Raw genomic sequence first — 17,579 nt, 5'->3', positions numbered from 1 at the left:
CACCTCTAGACATAGTCACATAGGTGATGTTCTTTTGTTGAACCAATTATGGCAAGCAAGAAATGAAGCTATATTCAATGGAGTACCTCTTAATCCCTGCAAAGTCATCATTAGAGTTCATGACAAATATTGAGTGCATGTTGCCCTCTATTCATCAAAGTGTGAAGTTGTCTACCATCATTATTAGTGTTGAGTGGGGTTATTTCCTTCTAGTCTCAAATCTGCTACCCACAAGATGTCCCCATATTCCTATTCATGAGCAAGGTTCAAAATTTCGTTATGACCGATACGTATCGTATCTTTGAGGTTTTGGTACGGGGAACGGTACCAAATCTTTAGTACCGTTCCTTTTCGCCGTTCTGGAAATATATTGTGTCCGTATTAGTAATGTTTCGGTGAGTATCGGCCTATTTCGGTGTTGTATCGACTGATACAATGCGATTTTACTGTTGTAGAAAACCAAAAAAAATTTCATTCGAAAGAGGGCTTCTAATTCTTCCCAAAACACTCTAGAAACCTTCATACCATTCTTGGAGATTGAAATCTAGCCAAAACCCACCAAAGCATCCACAAATTTCTAAGATCCAACAAGTTTTTCAAAATTGTTAAAAAACGAGCAAAAATATGTATGTTTTTTCATTTTTTTTTACAATCTCAGCCAATGTTTTTGTGTTTTCTTAGTTTGGATGCTTAGAAACATCTTTGTGTATGTTGATATGTTATTCTTGTACAAAAAATCCCATTTATTTTGCTCCTATATATAGATCTTTGTGAATATTTGAAAATTTTCTAGAGTATTAAAAATCTGAAAGAAATGAAAATTTTAGGTTTTTTTTGTGATCTACCTCTAAATATTGATTATGTTGTAGATCTATGGATGATCTATCATGTCCATATATCAATTTAAATTTCTTCTAAATAATTAATTTTTTTATTTTTAGAATAATATATAATATATAGATAATTTCTTCAGTTATTTTATGATCTAACCCTATAGGTTGAATATGTTGTAGAGCTAAGAATGACATCAATACATTGAAATATCATATGAAATATTTAATTTGTTTTTTTTTTTTATTTTTATATTATAAATATTTATTTATTTCTCTAATTTTTTGCTATGATGAAATTCTAATAATAAATATTTACAATAAATATATGGATGATATGTTCATAAACCCATTCGATTTTTCTGTTACATATTTACTTTTTAAATTTTAGTTTATTTTTTAGAATAAAACATGCAAAATAATTATTTAGTTTTTAGAATGAAATATGCAAAATAAGCATTTCATCTATTACTTCCATAAATTCATTCAAATTTTCTATTACATATTTACTTTTTTTTCATTTTAATTTAATTTTTAGAATAAAACATGAAAAGTAATTATTTGAATAAAAATAAATAATTATTTAGTTTTTAGAATAAAACATGCAAAATAATTATTAATTTTAGAATATAAACAATAGATGTCCATGAAGCCATTCAAAAAAAATATTTGTTTAATTTTTAGAATAAAACATGCAAAATAATTATTTGAGTAAAAATAAATAATTATTTAAAAAATACAGAAAATGTTTGATTCAATAATTACAAATTTTACATAATTATTTGATTCAATGATTTTTAATTTCTTAAATGGATTAGATAACACTTGGAAAAATGTTTAAAACAATTAAAAATATTTTTTAATAATATTTAAAAAATATAAAATAAAAGGCATTGATATATTTCACATGATAATCTATAATTTGAATGTGAATATAATTGTGGCCTCAAATTTTTGAAAACAGTTTTTATTTGTTTAATTGGATATTTGTATTAGATAATAATTGAAAAAATATTTAAAAATAAATAAAATTTTTCATAATAACAATTGAAAATTAATTTACTAACACATTAACACTTAAAATTGGATAATTTATATAATAATTGAACTTTTATGTGATTCATGACTTCATGTAAAGTTTTAACTTTGTAAATTATAATAGATTTAAAATTTGAAGTTGGAACTTGGAAGATTGGAACTGAATTAAGTGTTTTATTAAATAGTATGTTTTTGTTCCCATTTGTTGATTATAATATGTTTTTTTTATAAAAACCCATTAAAACACGTGATTTTTATGTATAAATAGCTCCTTTAAGTCTTATATTTAGTGATATTGATGTTTATTTATGATTTATTAGAATATTTATAGCATTTCCATGTGTTTTCATGCATATCTTAATTTTTCGTCCGTATCCATGCGTATCCCGATACGTCTCTTAAATTTGTCCTTCCAATACGCATAGTGTTTCCAATACTTTGAACCTTGTTCATGAGACATTAAACCAAGGTTTTTAAAACCGACCTGGACAACAAACCGATCAGGGGTCCGATTCCCAAGTCGAACGGTCAACCCGTTCTAACAAAAAAATAAAAAAACAACCAAAACTGTTGAATGGTTCTAACGGTTCAACCGCCTGGGTCAATGGTTTGCTGACCAAGTCAACGTTTTTTGACAAAAATCCAGTTTGGAGAAAAATGGAACCGATCACCTGACCAATTCCCGATTTTGAAAACCATAAATTAGACATTACAACTGCACATTGGAAATATTTCCCTTGTCAATCATGGGAAAAATATTCCCAATACATGACCGTAGTGCTCTGTAGGGTATGGATATAGGAACAATTTGTGGTAGTAGATCAGAATAGTGTTTCTTTCTGCCCATTTGATACCCAACTACCCATCCCCATTTTGCAAGCTGAAGTGACAACGTTGAGGGTCTAGCTTTTGTTATTGAATTGCAGTTATCTAACAATGTACATTCTTGAAGGTGATGTTCAATTCATTGTCCATCTTCTTTTGGTGGCTGATTTTGATCCACCAAGACCGTTTTGAACTGTACTTGCTGATTGTAGATCTGTTTTTAATTGTGCTTGACTGCTTGTTGTTGGTTGTACCCCAAGAACAAGAAGAAGAAGAGTTAGATCCCCTATGCACGGGATCTAACTGCATATCATAAAAATCTCCCATAATTGTACGCAATAGATTTGTGCTTCAACGAATACAATTGGTAAAAGATTTTAAAGTTTTGTTTCTTTATACTCGTACAAAGGCACATTACATGTGCATATAAAGATAAAAGGGTAAAGATAAGAAAAAGAGGAAATTTCTTATTAGTACCTTGTATTTTGGGTTTAGTGACATTTTGGTCCTCCAATTTTAAAATGCGAAAATTCAGTATCTGAACTTTTAAAACATGTCAATCCAGTTTAATCATCTATTAATCAGTTGTTAAGTAGCATTTGAAAAAGACACAAATGTCTTTTGAGTGTTATCTAATTTTCTTGATCAATCATTCAAACATTGACAAAATTAATAGTCCCAAATTCTTTAAGAAAGTTGGAGTCACCAGAATAGCCACTAACACATGTCCCCAACTTTCTTGAATAGAAGAGGCAAGGATTTGGGACTGTTAATTTTTTATCAATATTTTGATGATTGATAAAGAAAATTAGATGACAATTGAAGGGCATTTTGTGTGTTTTTCATATGCCACTGAAGGGCTAATTAATAGTAGGTATTGGATTGACACATATTGAATTTCTGCCTTTTAAAGTTTGGGAACCAAAATGACTAGGCTCAAAGTACAGGAAACACATTCCGTTTTAACAATGAGTAATCCGATTCCGATCAGCATGACAACTCATCATTTGTCCAAAAAGAAGTTTGGAACTTGTGCATGCAACCTGGGTGAGGTAGGCCCCACTCAACATGGCCCAAATTGAAATACTGTCTGCATCACCTCAAACCATAGGGCTAAAAGTCCAAGACCAGAGCTTGGGGGCCCAAGGGGAGTTAGTTACGGCATTCGGCAGAAGCGAATAGTTGTCACAATTTGTTTTCTTTTTCTAGGTAAACAAATTTAAGTAATGCGAAAAGAAACCCCACCTGGAAACCAACCTTATGCCAGTAGGCGAAGATTGGTCAAGGTCCCTTGCACTGAAATTGTGTCTATACCAACCAAAGGCCATAGCCGTTTTTATATGGGCTGGCTAGGGGTGCAATCGCATCGGATTTGGTTCAATTTGATCCAATTCAATATGAATTTATCATAAATGTACCAGGTTCAATCGAAAACAATGGATATTATAGACCATTTTGGACTTCATTGTCTGGATTATCCAATCTGTTCAAATTGGCATCTGTATTCTTATCTTTTATTGATGGACCAGAAATTGGTTCAATACAATCCAATCTAATAGAAATCTAATCAAATCCAATAAATACTCAATTCCTGTCTTACTGGTTCTTTTAATTCATACAAATTGATTTTGATTTGGATGTTATCCAACCCAAAAGCGGTCCATTGACACCCCTAGGCTGACTCAAGTGGACTTCGGCCCAAGAGTGTGCAACTTTGAACGTGGCCCAGTTATGCCATAGGTTTTACTTATTTATGTACTACTAGGTATGGGGTTAACATTAGCAATCGATTATCAATTTGCTCTACAACTCCACTAGCAGAAAGGGCCCGTTCTGAGCACGGGCAAATGGGAAGGCAAGGAAACAATTTTGAATAATTCTTTATTGAATAATTGGGAGATTAAAAATGAAGGAAAAAGTTAATATAATTTTCAATTAAAAAATCGAACTTCAGCAATTTGATCATTGAGAAATGAGAACTGTGAGCCTTGATCACTTGATCATTATTTTTACTCTAAAACTAAATTGATCAACCAAAAGAATCTAACTTATCCAGCTGTAGTCCTTGTTCTTCTCTAGTGTGTTCTTTTTTGGTTTTCAAATGTTAGGGTTTTTGCTCTTTCTAGTTCTTTTCGTGTTAGAATCTGATCAATATCTAGGGTTTCACTTCCAAAAATCCTCTTTTACCATCTTCAGTTTGTGAAGCAATGGCCAATTCATTTCAGTACTCGTCGGCCAAAAACAGTTTCCATACGGCGATTTCGACGCTCCCTCGTCTATGGATCGATCTCGTTCCAGAGATGATTGGCTCGTCCTTATCTCTTTGTCGTCTTCAATTTTATAATCATCGTCATTGCAGCTTTGTCGAACTTCCAACAGAAGCTCTCGGACAAGAGCGGAAAAGAAGAAGATGAGAGTCGACCCGAGAAGCAAAGGCGGAAGGTTTCGCAAGGAGTTTGGTTGGAGATTAACAAAATGGAAGAAATGCAGGTGGAGCCAGACGAGAAAGCAATGGTTTTCGTTGAAAAATCTGGTGTCATCATCGGGGGTTTGGTCAGATGTGTCCTGCATGACCGATTTTGACGAGAAAACAAGGTTGAACTCCTCGGCCTCTTCTGCCATTGTAAAAACAACGGGGATGTACCGGAGAACCGCCAGAGACACTGCGACAGAGGCGAAGCCTGTGGGAGCGAGGCAAAGCGGGAGGAGAACGACACGCTGGATGCAATGTGGAAATCGTTCGCAGACAAACGGAATCCGGCGACACGATAATTGAGAAAGAGTGACACGTGGGACACACCACCTCGAGTGGTGGTCGGAGCAGAGTCGGAATTAATGGCGGCAGCTAAGGAAGTCGGAGACGTTCAACGACACTGCGTCGTTAGCATCATCGGCTTCGTCTGGGTCGGATTCTTCCTGGAGGAGTGGGGGGCTGGAGGAGGGAGATAGTAATGAGTCACAGCGAGTTGAAGCATTCATTGAGACGTTCAGACTGCGGAGGCTGGAGTCTTACAAGCGTCATCTTTTATTAATGGACCAGAAATTGGTTCAATCCAATCCAATAAATACTCAATTCCTGTCTTACTGGTTCTTTTAATCCATCCAAATTGATTTTGATTTGGATGGAATCCAATCCAAAAGCGGTCCGTCGACACCCCTAGACTGGTTCAAGTGGACTTCGGCCCATGAGTATGCAGCCTTGAACGTGGCCCAATTATGGCATAGGTTTTACACTTTTACTTATTTATGTACCATTAGGTATGGGATTAACATTAGCAATCGATTAACAATCTGCTCTACAACCCCATACTGTTATTGCTTTTGGTGTTTGGGTGTTTTGTTAGATAGTCTCTTGTTGAGATTTGATCTCTGTTGGAGGCTTGTGGTCCTCCTTTGTTCATGTTTCATGGTTTTGTTCTTTGTGCAAGAGATCTCACACGGTTCCCCTTTCAGTGTTTAGGATCAGTATTACTGCTGATCTTACTGATTGTAATATCCTGACTATATTCTAAGCATTTTTTAATGAAATTTGCCTTTTCAGACTAAAAAGAAAATAACTAAAAACCCGTTTGTTTGATAAATTCTTATATGTCATTGTTTTATTTTCAGTTTTATGCATCAAGTTGATATACATTCTTTCACCAAACCTGGTTAGACGAATAAAAAGAAAAAAGGACCATGCACTCCTAAGAAATTCTCTATAAAATTTATCCAGAGATTTTCTCCTCACAACACTTCAAACTGAGCATTCAAACCATCTTCCATGAATGAAAATATTAATGCTCTCGATGCTCGGCTGGAATTGCTACGAGTACGGTGTGAACAAATTTTGTGAAGATGAAACCTGATTGGTTATTCAAAATTCCAGTCATGTTGGCACGACAAATAAGTGGAAGCTGGGTATCAACCGAGGATCCCCTTTTGTTTGATATTTAATAAACTCAAGCACACTCCCAGTGACCTTTGCTCTTTCTATTCTGTCCATACTCTACACGAAGTGACTCTTTAATTTGTCTCACCTGTTTCACTCATGGCTAAGTTCTTCTATTCCTTCTTTTTCATGAATTTCAAATAAAAAAACAATCAATGAATCAGTTTTGTGTGGTTTGTATGAATAAAGGTCTGAAATCGGAATTGGAATGGCCCAATTGTTTGATTTAACGGAATCTGAATTCTATTCTCATTCTTAGAGATGCTTTTTCGATGTAGCGGTATAGATGCTTTTTGGACAACAAAAATATCATTAGAAATTCGATTCTCGGGCAAAAGATGATTAGATTCGTCTCATCTGTATCATCCACAGGGCATTTTACACAGTTGCACCCACTCCAAAGCTCCACAAGCTAGAGCATCGGAATCCTATCCATGAAAGAATAAGACTAAAAGGCTGTGGCTTTCAGATCACATCAGTAATCCACAGAGTACATCTCACATGCGTCCCACATGTATATCATGCATTGGGAATATCTCTGATACTTGTCATTAATGTTTTTAATATATTGGAATGTGCTGTGGGGTGCTATATAGGGCGCCAGTGTGAACTCTATCGATATTATTATATTAGACATCCTAAAAATGCATTGATGCGTTAGCCTTTCCTACCCAAATGGGCCAAATTTTTAGAAGGCAATTTCCAGCAAATCAGCGTCCTGCTGAAGTATATCCGTATATGCTCAAACAAGTTTTTTAACAAGGCAGTGGAAATTAGGCTCCGTTTGGTTTACAGGAATAGGGGTTTGGAATTGGAATCGAAATGGATTCCTTCATTTGGTTGGGTGGAATCAGAAATCCATTTACATTTTTGCTATTTGCCCCTCCCTTAAGTATAAAATTTCATTCTTGTTGATTATTTGATTTCAATATCCATTTTCATTTCTGTCTGAACCAAACAGACTATGGGAATAAACTATTCAAATTCTAATTCCAATTATGACTGCAAACCAAACAGACCCTTAGACAGTTAGATGGTCTCAACCCTCATGGGCTTTCATAAGCATGGAAGAGAATCATATGAGTAAGCAATCAATTAGAATAAAAAGCTAAGGTTTCAATTAGATATGATGCACCTGTCATGATATGGGGCATATTGTATCATATCTTTCGGTTTCTTATACACTTATTTAAAGGTGTTATGAGAAAACTGCTTTTATTATTGATTATACAATATAAAAGCAGACCTAAAACTGAAATTTTGAAAAAAAAATGGGGATAATAGCATATAAGGGCAACTTTTGGACCCTAATATCAATAAAAATAATGTTTTTGAAAGAATTTCAAAAATAAGTTAACTTTTGAAAAATAATATCAATAAAGGGCAAAATTACTGTTCATCTTCTTTCTCTTGCAATCTATTCACTAGCACCGCCGCTCGCCGCCGCCTCCGACAACGTTGCCGGTGGTGGGCAGAGGCAGAGGCAGCAGCGGCGGCGCTAGTGGTTATTTCTCTACCCAACGCCCACCTCCGCCTCCGACAATGTTGTCAAAGGTGGGTGGAGACAAAGGCAACAACGGCGTTGGTGGGCGGAGGTGGCGGCGGTGGGTAGAGAAATAACTACCAACACCGCCTCTGGCTCCACCCACCTCGGACAATGTTGCCAAAGGCAGAGGCGGAGATGGGCAGAGATAGGAGGAGGCGTTGTCAGAGGCAATGGTGGACAGCAGCGAGTGGCAGTGCTAGTGAATATATTGCAAGAGAAAGAAGATGAACAGTGATTTTGCTTTTTATTGATATTCTTTTTTCAAAAGTTAACTTATTTTTGAATTTTTTTAAAAAAAAATATTACTTTTACTGATATTAGGGCCCAAAAGTTGCCCTTATATGCTATTATCCCAAAAAAAGAATACTAACAAAAATAATAAGCATGAGTAAAAAAGTATCGATACATTCCTTCAAACATTTTCCAATATTTTGTGCTCTTCAGGCTGGATCCATTCAGATTTTGACGAAATTAAGCTCAACGAGAACCCACTCAAGTTGCATCCTTAGTGAACGATACACGTGTGAATTTTGAAAAAAGGTTTGATTATGATAATGGAAAGACTTGATATTCGAATTTTTTGTGACTAAATTAATAAGCATAATGGGATTTATCAAAATTGATGTATGGATTTTAATTGGTCAAAACTCTTCGAAGGAGAACGATGATTTTAAAGTTAGTTTTGAAAGACTTTCATAAAGAAGAATGCCCTCCAGGCCTCCACATCAATACCCTTTTTTTTCGATATTATATACTTACACGTTAAGAGGAATCCAGGATGGGAGAGAATAGAATACAAGAGAGGCCCACTATAGTGAACCTGAATTTGGTCCTAGGCCTCCCATTTGGAGGGTGCCGAGTGACCATTTCAAGTTTTCAACTACTTGGTCATCATCAGCGCCCATATCAATACTTTGAAATCAAGCTAGATGAAATCAAAGCATGCACACACGATGAATAGGTGAACAAACAAGCTGTTCAATCGTCAGCAACCATATTGATCAGTTTTCTATAAACAGGGATATTTGATGACTCGTGTTATAGTTGGCTTCTTTATCTACTATACAATAAATCTGTTGATGGGGTTAGGTGTGGGCACAGCTTGCAAGCAAGAACCTAAAAGGCAACTCTTACAGATCAGATAGGATGGTCATGAATATTTATATATATATGTTAAGCTGAAATGTGTACGTCAGACGAGGGAAATAGAATTTAACGGTATTTTTTGTTTTTTTTTTTAGAAATTACAAGAATGCTACTCTTTAATAATTCTCTCTTTATTTTTTTTTCTCTCAAATTATAAGAATATCACTCTCTCCTACCAATTTTTTTTCTTTGTTTTTTTTTTCTTTCAAATTATGTCACTATCTCTCCTATCAATTTTCTCTCTTTTTTTCTTATAAATTACAAGAATGTCATCTCTCTCCTTATAAATTACAAGAATGTCACTCTCTTTCCAACTGAGGGAGACCTCAACTCGACATCTCAGCTGCTAGGGAACCTGCAATCAAAGGTGGTCAAGTTCGAGCCGAGCCGAGCTTGAACTTCTGAGCTCAAGCTCAATTCTCTAATTCAAATCGAGCCTGAACTAGACGACACCTCGACCACTAAGGGAGACCTCAGCTCGGCACCTCGATCACTGAGGGAGATCTCGACTCAGCAACTCAACACCTCGCCTGTTAGAGAAACCTCAGCTCGACACTTCAACAGTTGAGGGAGACCTCGGTTTGGCACCTCGGCAATTGAGGGAGACCTCGACTCGGCACCTCGACTGCTTGAGAAACCTGCAATCAAAGGTAGCCAAGCTCGAACTTCCGATCTTTTGACTCGAGTCGAGCTCGAACTCGAGCTCAAGTTTCTAATTTGAATCGAGCTTGAGCCTAATAGTTTATAAGCGAGCCCCTGCAATGCAGGGCCCCCTCCGCTAGAAAATATATTAAGCTAAAATGTGTACGTAAGAAAGCAAGAAAACATGAGGATGAGGGAAATGGAATCTAATAGTATTTTTTGCCTTTTTTCATAGAAATTACAAGAATGCCACTATCTACCGACTCTCTCTCTCTCTCTTGCTTTTTTCTTTCAAATTACAAGAATGCCACTCTCTCTCCAACTGAGGGAGACCTCAGCTCGGCATCTTGGCTGTTAGGGGACTTGCAATCAAAGGTAGTCGAGTTCAAGACAAGTCGAGCTCAAACTTCTGAGCTCAAGCTCAAGTCACTAATTCGAATCAAGATCGAACTAGATGACACCTCGACCACTGAGGGAGACCTTGGCTCAACACCTCGGTCACCGAAGGAGATATCAGCTCAACACCTGAACAACTAAGGGAGATCTCATCTCGGCACCTTGTCAACTAAGGGAGAACTTAGCTCAACACCTCACCTGCTAGGGAAACCTCAGCTCGACACTTCAACAGCTAAGGGAGACATCGGTTTGGTACTTCGGCAATTGAGAGAGACTTTGGCTCGGCACCTCGGCTGCTTGAGAGACCTGCAATCAAAGGCAGCCGAGCTTGAACTTCCGAGCTTTTGACTCGAGCCTAATAGTTTATGAGTGAGCCCCAGCAAAGGGCCCCCTCTGCTATTAAATATATTAAGCTAAAATGTGTACCTAAGAAGGCTTGAGGATAAGGGAAATGGAATCTAATAGTATTTTTTGCCTTTTTTTCATAGAAATTACAAGAATGCCACTATCTACCAACTCTCTCTCTTTTGCTTTTTTTTCTTTCAAATTACAAAAATGTCACTCTCTCCTACTAACTCTCTTGCTTTTTTTTTTCTTTCAAATTACAAGACTACCACACTCTATCCTACCAACTCTCTCTCTCTCTCTCTCTCTCTTTCTTACAAATTACAAGAATGTCATCTCTCTCCCCTTATAAATTATAAGAATGCCACTCTCTCTCCAACTAGGGAGACCACAGCTCAACATCTCGACTGCTAGGGGATTTGCAATCAAAGGTAGTCGAGTTCGAGCTTAGCCGAGCTCGAACTTTTGAGCTCAAGCTCAAGTCTGTTATTCAAATAGAACTCAAGCTAGACAACACCTCGACCATTGAGAGAGACCTCAGCTCGACACCTTAATCACTGAGGGAGATCTCGGCTCAGCACCTCGACAACGAAGGGGGACCTCAGCTTAGCACCTTGTCAACTAAGAAAAACCCTAGCTCAACACCTCGCCTGATAGGGAAATCTCAACTCGACAATTCAGCAACTGAGGGAGACCTCGGTTTGGCACCTTGGCAATTGAGGGAGACCTCGGCTCAGCACCTTGGCTGCTTGAGAGACTTGCAATCAAAGATAGCCGAACTCGAACTTCTGAACTTTTAACTCGAGCCAAGCTCAAACTCGAACTCAAATCTCTAATTCGAATTGAGCTTGAGCCTGATAATTAATGAGCGAGCCCATACAAGATAGGACTCCCTTCGCTAGTTATTGTATTGATTCACAGGATGTACTTCTTCGACCGAAACCAAAGCCGTACGACCTAATAACCAAAATTCGGGTGGATCGATTTGGTCGAGTTTGGAATTTTCTCCACATGCAATTTCATCCTTATCAACATCACTAGTTCACTACATGCCTGAACTAGCATTAGCATGTGCTGGTGGGCACATTCAAAAGAATCTATCTCAGTCCGCATTTGCTATCCACACGCTATCTACCAGCAACCTAATTTTGCTACGACATGGTTTTAGCGCCGTGCAAGAAGCAACGCAATATCAAACCATCTATGTATTGTTGTGGGGCCCCATTTTTAAATACATCCAAGGTCGTGATTCCCAGCTTTAGTCCCGTACTAAAATCATGTGGGTGTTTGGTTTTGTTGTGTTGTGTGTCTTTTGCATGTCATTCGTTTTCAGCACCATATAGGCCATTATGCTTTGGTAGGTTCACTTGGTGTAAATGTTTTTACTTTTTAATTTTGGGTTATGTAAAGTTAGAAAACATTATTTTGATGTTTTTACTATTATATTTTCATGACTAGACTGTTCTATTTTTCTAAATTTCAATGTATAAATGCGACATATATATAACACCATAATAACCAACATCCATCCCCATGTCTTAGCAAAATTAAATTCATCAATAAAACAGCACATGTGCGCACACCCACAACTTCTCCCCATGAATGACATATATGTTCCCAAGGCACAGCTTGCAAAGAATACAAATGCAAAATACAAACATCTCCTTACGTTACAATTCCTTTTAACAGTTGCAACATGCTTTGAGGTTAGTGTGAGACATGCTCTATGAAGAGTAAATCCAAATTCCTAATGTACAGTCGCAATAACTTGTGGATAGCAAATCCAAACTACATTTATTGAGTTTACATCCAATGTCCCTTGGGGTTTTGTCTCAAACCAATAGCAATATGACACACCAGCCTATTTTTCTCATTTCAAAATTAAAGTGATTTTTTTAAATGATGCGGCATATTAATATTGGTTTTGAAAAGAAAATTTTCTGTTCCCAGGGATAACAACGTAGTATTTTACAGAATTAAGATCTGTTCCTCACAGAGCACACCTCATAGCCCCATCTTGCCATATATTTAGAACATCTTCCCATGAATAACAACACAAAAGATCAGAGCTAAGGAGATATAGATGGTGGGATGGAGCTGTGAGGTCTGTGTGAGGAACAGATCCAGACTCGCTCTTACATATCATGTCCCCTCTGGTTTAGCCACATGTAATCCACGTCAGCACAAGAAGGTGAATAAATTCAGGTTTTGGTTTTAGGGTTGGAATCTTTCAATATTGTGGCCAGTTGCCACGTAGCAAGTGGGACAAATGGAAGAACCCCTTGTTAGGTATCAACTCTGAACGAATATCTATCTATCTGCACTAAACCCTTCTCTTCTGTCAAAGTCTATCCCACTCACTCGCTCTGTAGTTAACTCTGCACCGAGGGGCCAATGCATTTGTTCTCAGCAAATCAACTTGCGAGGAATGCAAGGCTCCCCTTCAGCTAAATGACAAAAATAAAATTAAAAAAACAGAATATATGTCTTCCTAGAAGTCCGCCGGTTCGTCGGCTTCAAATCCGAAGACAAAACCATAACTGCCGAGAAGACGCTATCTTCGGTGACGACTGACGACCACGAGAGGGTTGATCAATGGCGAAACAACCACGTGTCAGTCGGAACTTCCATTGGCATCAGATAGCCCTATCTCTTCCCTTCCCCATCACTTCAGTAGTCTCATGATCGTTAGACTCATCATCGACGCTTACATATATAAAGAACGCACGCAACAGTCAGCCATAGCGAGCAGGACCAGTACCAGGTTCTTCAGTTTCAGTCCTAAAAGGTTGAGCTTGGATTCTTGCGATCATCCAAACACTGAATTCAATCTTTTCTATGGTGATATTCAATATACAGATGTTCTAAAACCCCCTTTCTTTCTTCTTTCTGAAGGTTTCGGTCGCCATGGATCACGCGGCGGATGCTCACAGGACTGATTTGATGACCATCACCCGTTTTGTTCTTAACGAGCAATCCAAGCACCCCGATTCCCGTGGAGACTTCACCATCTTGCTCAGTCACATTGTTCTCGGTTGCAAATTCGTCTGCTCCGCTGTCAACAAGGTGTTCTGACTGACTCATCACTTCGAAATCAGATTCTTATCTTTAATTTAGGGTTTTTATCATGTTTTTAATTTAATTACGATAAACTTCAATTCTGTGTTCTGCTATTGTTCCGATTTTCAGTTCTTCATTTCTTTGGTACATTCTACGTTGGAATATGTATTGAGGAGGAGACAGGGGAATCCTGATTCCTGAATTTGAACAAACATTTTGCTTTCCCTTGGATTAAAAAGTTACACCTAATTGGGGATTCTAATATTGATATTGTCTATCGAGCTTCGTCCCAATTTTTCTGCTCTGACTGATTATTCTTCTATACGCTCTTAATCTTAAACAAGAAGATCGATGCATTTATCTGCCATGTGGTAATGAATGAATCAGACATTATTTGCTGTTGTTGTAAATCAGAATTGACTTCTGAAAATGGGATAGGAGTCCTTTGTCTGTATTCCTTGGTCTACCTATTCTATTTTATAGGTATCGGTCATCTATAGATTTCTATTTGTGCAGGCGGGTCTTGCAAAACTTATCGGACTTGCTGGAGAGACCAACGTTCAGGCATGTCCTACTTGCATTTTAAACCAGTGATTGTTTTATGCTGTGTGCTTTATATAGCTGATGTGTGCCTATTCTGATTTCAGGGTGAAGAGCAGAAGAAACTTGATGTGCTTTCCAATGAGGTTTTTGTCAAGGCTTTGATAAGCAGCGGTCGAACAGTATGTCTGAAATTTTGGGGCTTATGTATTGAAAAGAAGTATCAATGAGTTATTTCACTTAAATAAGTGAAATTTCTTTTGCAGTCTATCCTTGTTTCTGAAGAGGATGAAGAAGCAACCTTTGTGGAGCCATCAAAGCGTGGAAAGTGTGTGCTGAGACCATTTTCTCTACTGGTTCATTTAGATCTCGATTCCTGGAGCCTTACTAACAAAATTAATGTTTTGAAATATTGCTAATAGTGCAGGTACTGTGTTGTTTTTGATCCGCTGGATGGATCCTCTAACATCGACTGTGGTGTTTCCATTGGAACCGTATGAACCTAATCTCACAGATCTCACAGTTACTTTGAGATTGTTTCTGGGAATTACTTTAGGGTCTAGATTTTAATTTTTTTTAGTAGTTTTTGTTTTGAATTGGGGTTTTCATTGATGGGATCTCATCTTTTCAGTTGTTAATCTATTTGCATATTTATATATTTTTCATTTAGATATTTGGAATCTATACGGTGAAAGATAGGGAGAACCCAATTCTAGATGATGTGCTAAAGCCTGGGAAGCATATGGTAGCAGCTGGCTACTGCATGTATGGAAGTTCTTGCACGGTACAAATATCAAACTTCTCCCAAGTGTAGACACCATTTCTTTCTTTAGTGGATCTTGCATTTTTTTTCTCCTTGCTTTCCTTTTATGGCGGTTCGGTCCACACCAGACACGGACCTTGTAATGTCCCAGTTCTGTTTTGGAATTCCTCTAGCTGTGTCCAAGAGTGCAGCTTTCATTCCCAAACTTGGTCCTTTCTTAATGAGAAATTTAATTCATGTTTGTCCTTCGTTCTTTATATGAGATAAATGGTGCATGAGATTTTAGCCTGTAGTCTAATGCATTTTAGTTGATGTTATCTTTTTTTTTTTTTCTTTTTGAATTTGATCATTGCAGTTTGTCTTGAGCACTGGAAGTGGTGTCAATGGTTTCACACTTGATCCTTCTCTTGGCGAGTTCATACTAACTCATCCAGATATTAAGGTTTGTACCAAAACAAAGAAGAATTCTCATAAAACATACTGGTATCAATAATTTAATGCCTTAATCTTTTTAACATATGGTGTGTTCATTATCTGGTTGTAATTCTTCTATTTCACAGATCCCAAAGAAAGGTAAAATATACTCAGTAAATGAAGGAAATGCGAAGAATTGGGATGAACCAACAGCCAAGTATGCCCCTACAAATTTTATGTTTTCGTTTTTTTTTCCGTTTGTTACTACTTATTAGATATGTAGGCCACAATTCTCTGACGCTCTTTTGACTTACAGATACGTGGATAAATGCAAGTTTCCTAAAGATGGTTCATCACCAAAATCCCTTAGATACGTTGGAAGGTACGTGCTATACTTATTTAAAATCTTTTTTATCTTTTTGCTTTTTTCCGTGCCCGGGAGGGAAGGGGTGTTATAAGAGGATCATGCCTCTACTGCCCCTGCTTAATTAGGCTTGTACATACTGCTACTTAATCAGGCTTTCAGTAGCTTATTCTCTTTTCCAAATCAAAAATAAACCAGATTAATAATCTGGTCAGCCCAGAACCTATCGTTGTTTTATATGAAGGTTAGCCTAGCATTCCCAAGTTCTATTTATCAAAACCTTACTTGATTTAGGTCAAATTTGGGTTAAGCGCTTCATGGACCAATCCACTAGTTTTGATGCATGTGGAGGAGCTTGATACTTGAATGCGTTGGTAGAAAAGTACTGAACTTGCAAATACAATATAGCAGCTAAGGAGGCAGTGGTGCTTTACCTATATGTTATTTAACATGCAAAGAAAGTATCCTGTGCTTTATCTAAGAACAATTCCTTTTAACAGTTTGACTTGGTTCGAATTGCTGTGTTACATCACTTTAGCTCCATTAATGTTAATAATCCGATGTCAAAATTCTCATACCAAATCCACTGCTTATATGAGATTTTTAAGTGGATTGATTGAATTTGGCTCATCATTGTAAAGAAATTATTTTTGGTAAGACCTTTTTAGCTTTCAATTAAATCATAAGATAAAGATGATCCATTATTCTCTCAGATTCTAATGATAATGGCATGGTTCACAGTATGGTAGCTGATGTCCACCGCACATTACTTTATGGGGGTATCTTTTTGTACCCTGCTGATAAGAAGAGCCCAAATGGAAAACTACGGTATGTACAGAAAATCATAGCTTGGTCCTCTATTATCCTGTTTTTTCATACAAATGAGTGATAAATAAACCTGTGGAGCAGTGTTCTCTATGAAGTCTTCCCAATGTCATTCTTAATGGAACAAGCAGGTGGTCAAGCATTTACTGGCAAGCAACGGGTATGCCCCCAGATATCATTCATTAAAATTGGCACATATTTTATCCATTTTCATCCCTCGTCACTGGATAGATTTTTCTTTTTGTTTATTTTTCAGTTTATTCCCTAGTTAAACCTACCAAATAGAATCCTCTTAGAACCTAATTTTTTTGCTAGAAACATTTACAAATATAAATTAAGCAATAAACCATCAAATTAACCTCTTGAATGGCAACAGGCCAGTTTCTTAGCAGAAGTTCCGTACTTGAACTTCAAACCACCTTGTGAGGACAAAAATTGGAGTCTCTGCTAATCAATCATGTTGGTCATATTGCAGGCACTTGACTTGGTTCCAAAGAAGATCCACGAGCGGTCTCCAATATTCCTTGGTAGTTATGATGATGTTGAGGAAATAAAAGCACTGTATGCTGCTGAAGGGAAGAAAGAATAACCTGCAAACTGCAACCCCTCAAACTAAAATTTTATTCTTTGTTTTGGTAGTATATCAGATCCATTCTCTGATCTGCTTATAAGACGAAACATTCCCTAGGATCTCTTTGTAATCCAAGAAACAATTTCCTAAAGGAAAGGTTAGGATTCAAGATCCATTTCTATTTCTTATAAAGTGATTGTGTCATGGTCTACTGGAACAACAGAATATCTGCATGAAAACGAGTTCATGGTGCAATATCATGCATAGTAGGCTAGGCTTGGTAGCAATAACCTCCTCGGCTTTAGCATTCAACCCTGAGCCGTTGCTATTTCAGTATTTTGGT

At 37.1% G+C, this 17,579-nt stretch overlaps 1 protein-coding gene across 1 annotated transcript; it reads left to right on the top strand.

Moving 5' to 3' along the window:
• The first annotated feature begins 12,760 nt into the window (after window positions 1-12,760).
• On the top strand, window positions 12,761-17,428 carry FBP (Inositol monophosphatase family protein). Its single transcript, XM_010262627.3, has 13 exons — window positions 12,761-13,487; window positions 13,595-13,765; window positions 14,276-14,323; window positions 14,407-14,481; window positions 14,566-14,627; window positions 14,727-14,793; window positions 14,970-15,083; window positions 15,418-15,504; window positions 15,623-15,693; window positions 15,793-15,858; window positions 16,582-16,668; window positions 16,750-16,825; window positions 17,141-17,428. Exons 2-13 carry the CDS (start codon window positions 13,607-13,609, stop codon window positions 17,252-17,254), a joined length of 1,026 nt encoding a protein of 341 aa, XP_010260929.1. The 5' UTR covers window positions 12,761-13,487; window positions 13,595-13,606; the 3' UTR covers window positions 17,255-17,428.
• Window positions 17,429-17,579: the final 151 nt, after the last annotated feature.

The sequence above is a fragment of the Nelumbo nucifera genome, chromosome 5 (genome assembly GCF_055504915.1).
Source record: "Nelumbo nucifera cultivar China Antique chromosome 5, China Antique-T2T, whole genome shotgun sequence".
NCBI classification, from domain to species: Eukaryota; Viridiplantae; Streptophyta; class Magnoliopsida; order Proteales; family Nelumbonaceae; genus Nelumbo; species Nelumbo nucifera.
The sequence above is the reverse complement of the archived record's forward strand: the minus strand, read 5'-3'. Positions and strand labels throughout refer to the sequence as shown.

Coding starts and splice junctions, on each gene's coding strand:
- FBP (XM_010262627.3), top strand. CDS start 13,607: ATGGATCACGCGGCGGATGCTCACAGGACTGATTTGATGACCATCACC. Junction 14,628..14,726: donor GAGCCATCAAAGCGTGGAAA/GTGTGTGCTGAG, acceptor CTAATAGTGCAG/GTACTGTGTTGTTTTTGATC. Junction 15,694..15,792: donor TGGGATGAACCAACAGCCAA/GTATGCCCCTAC, acceptor TTTGACTTACAG/ATACGTGGATAAATGCAAGT.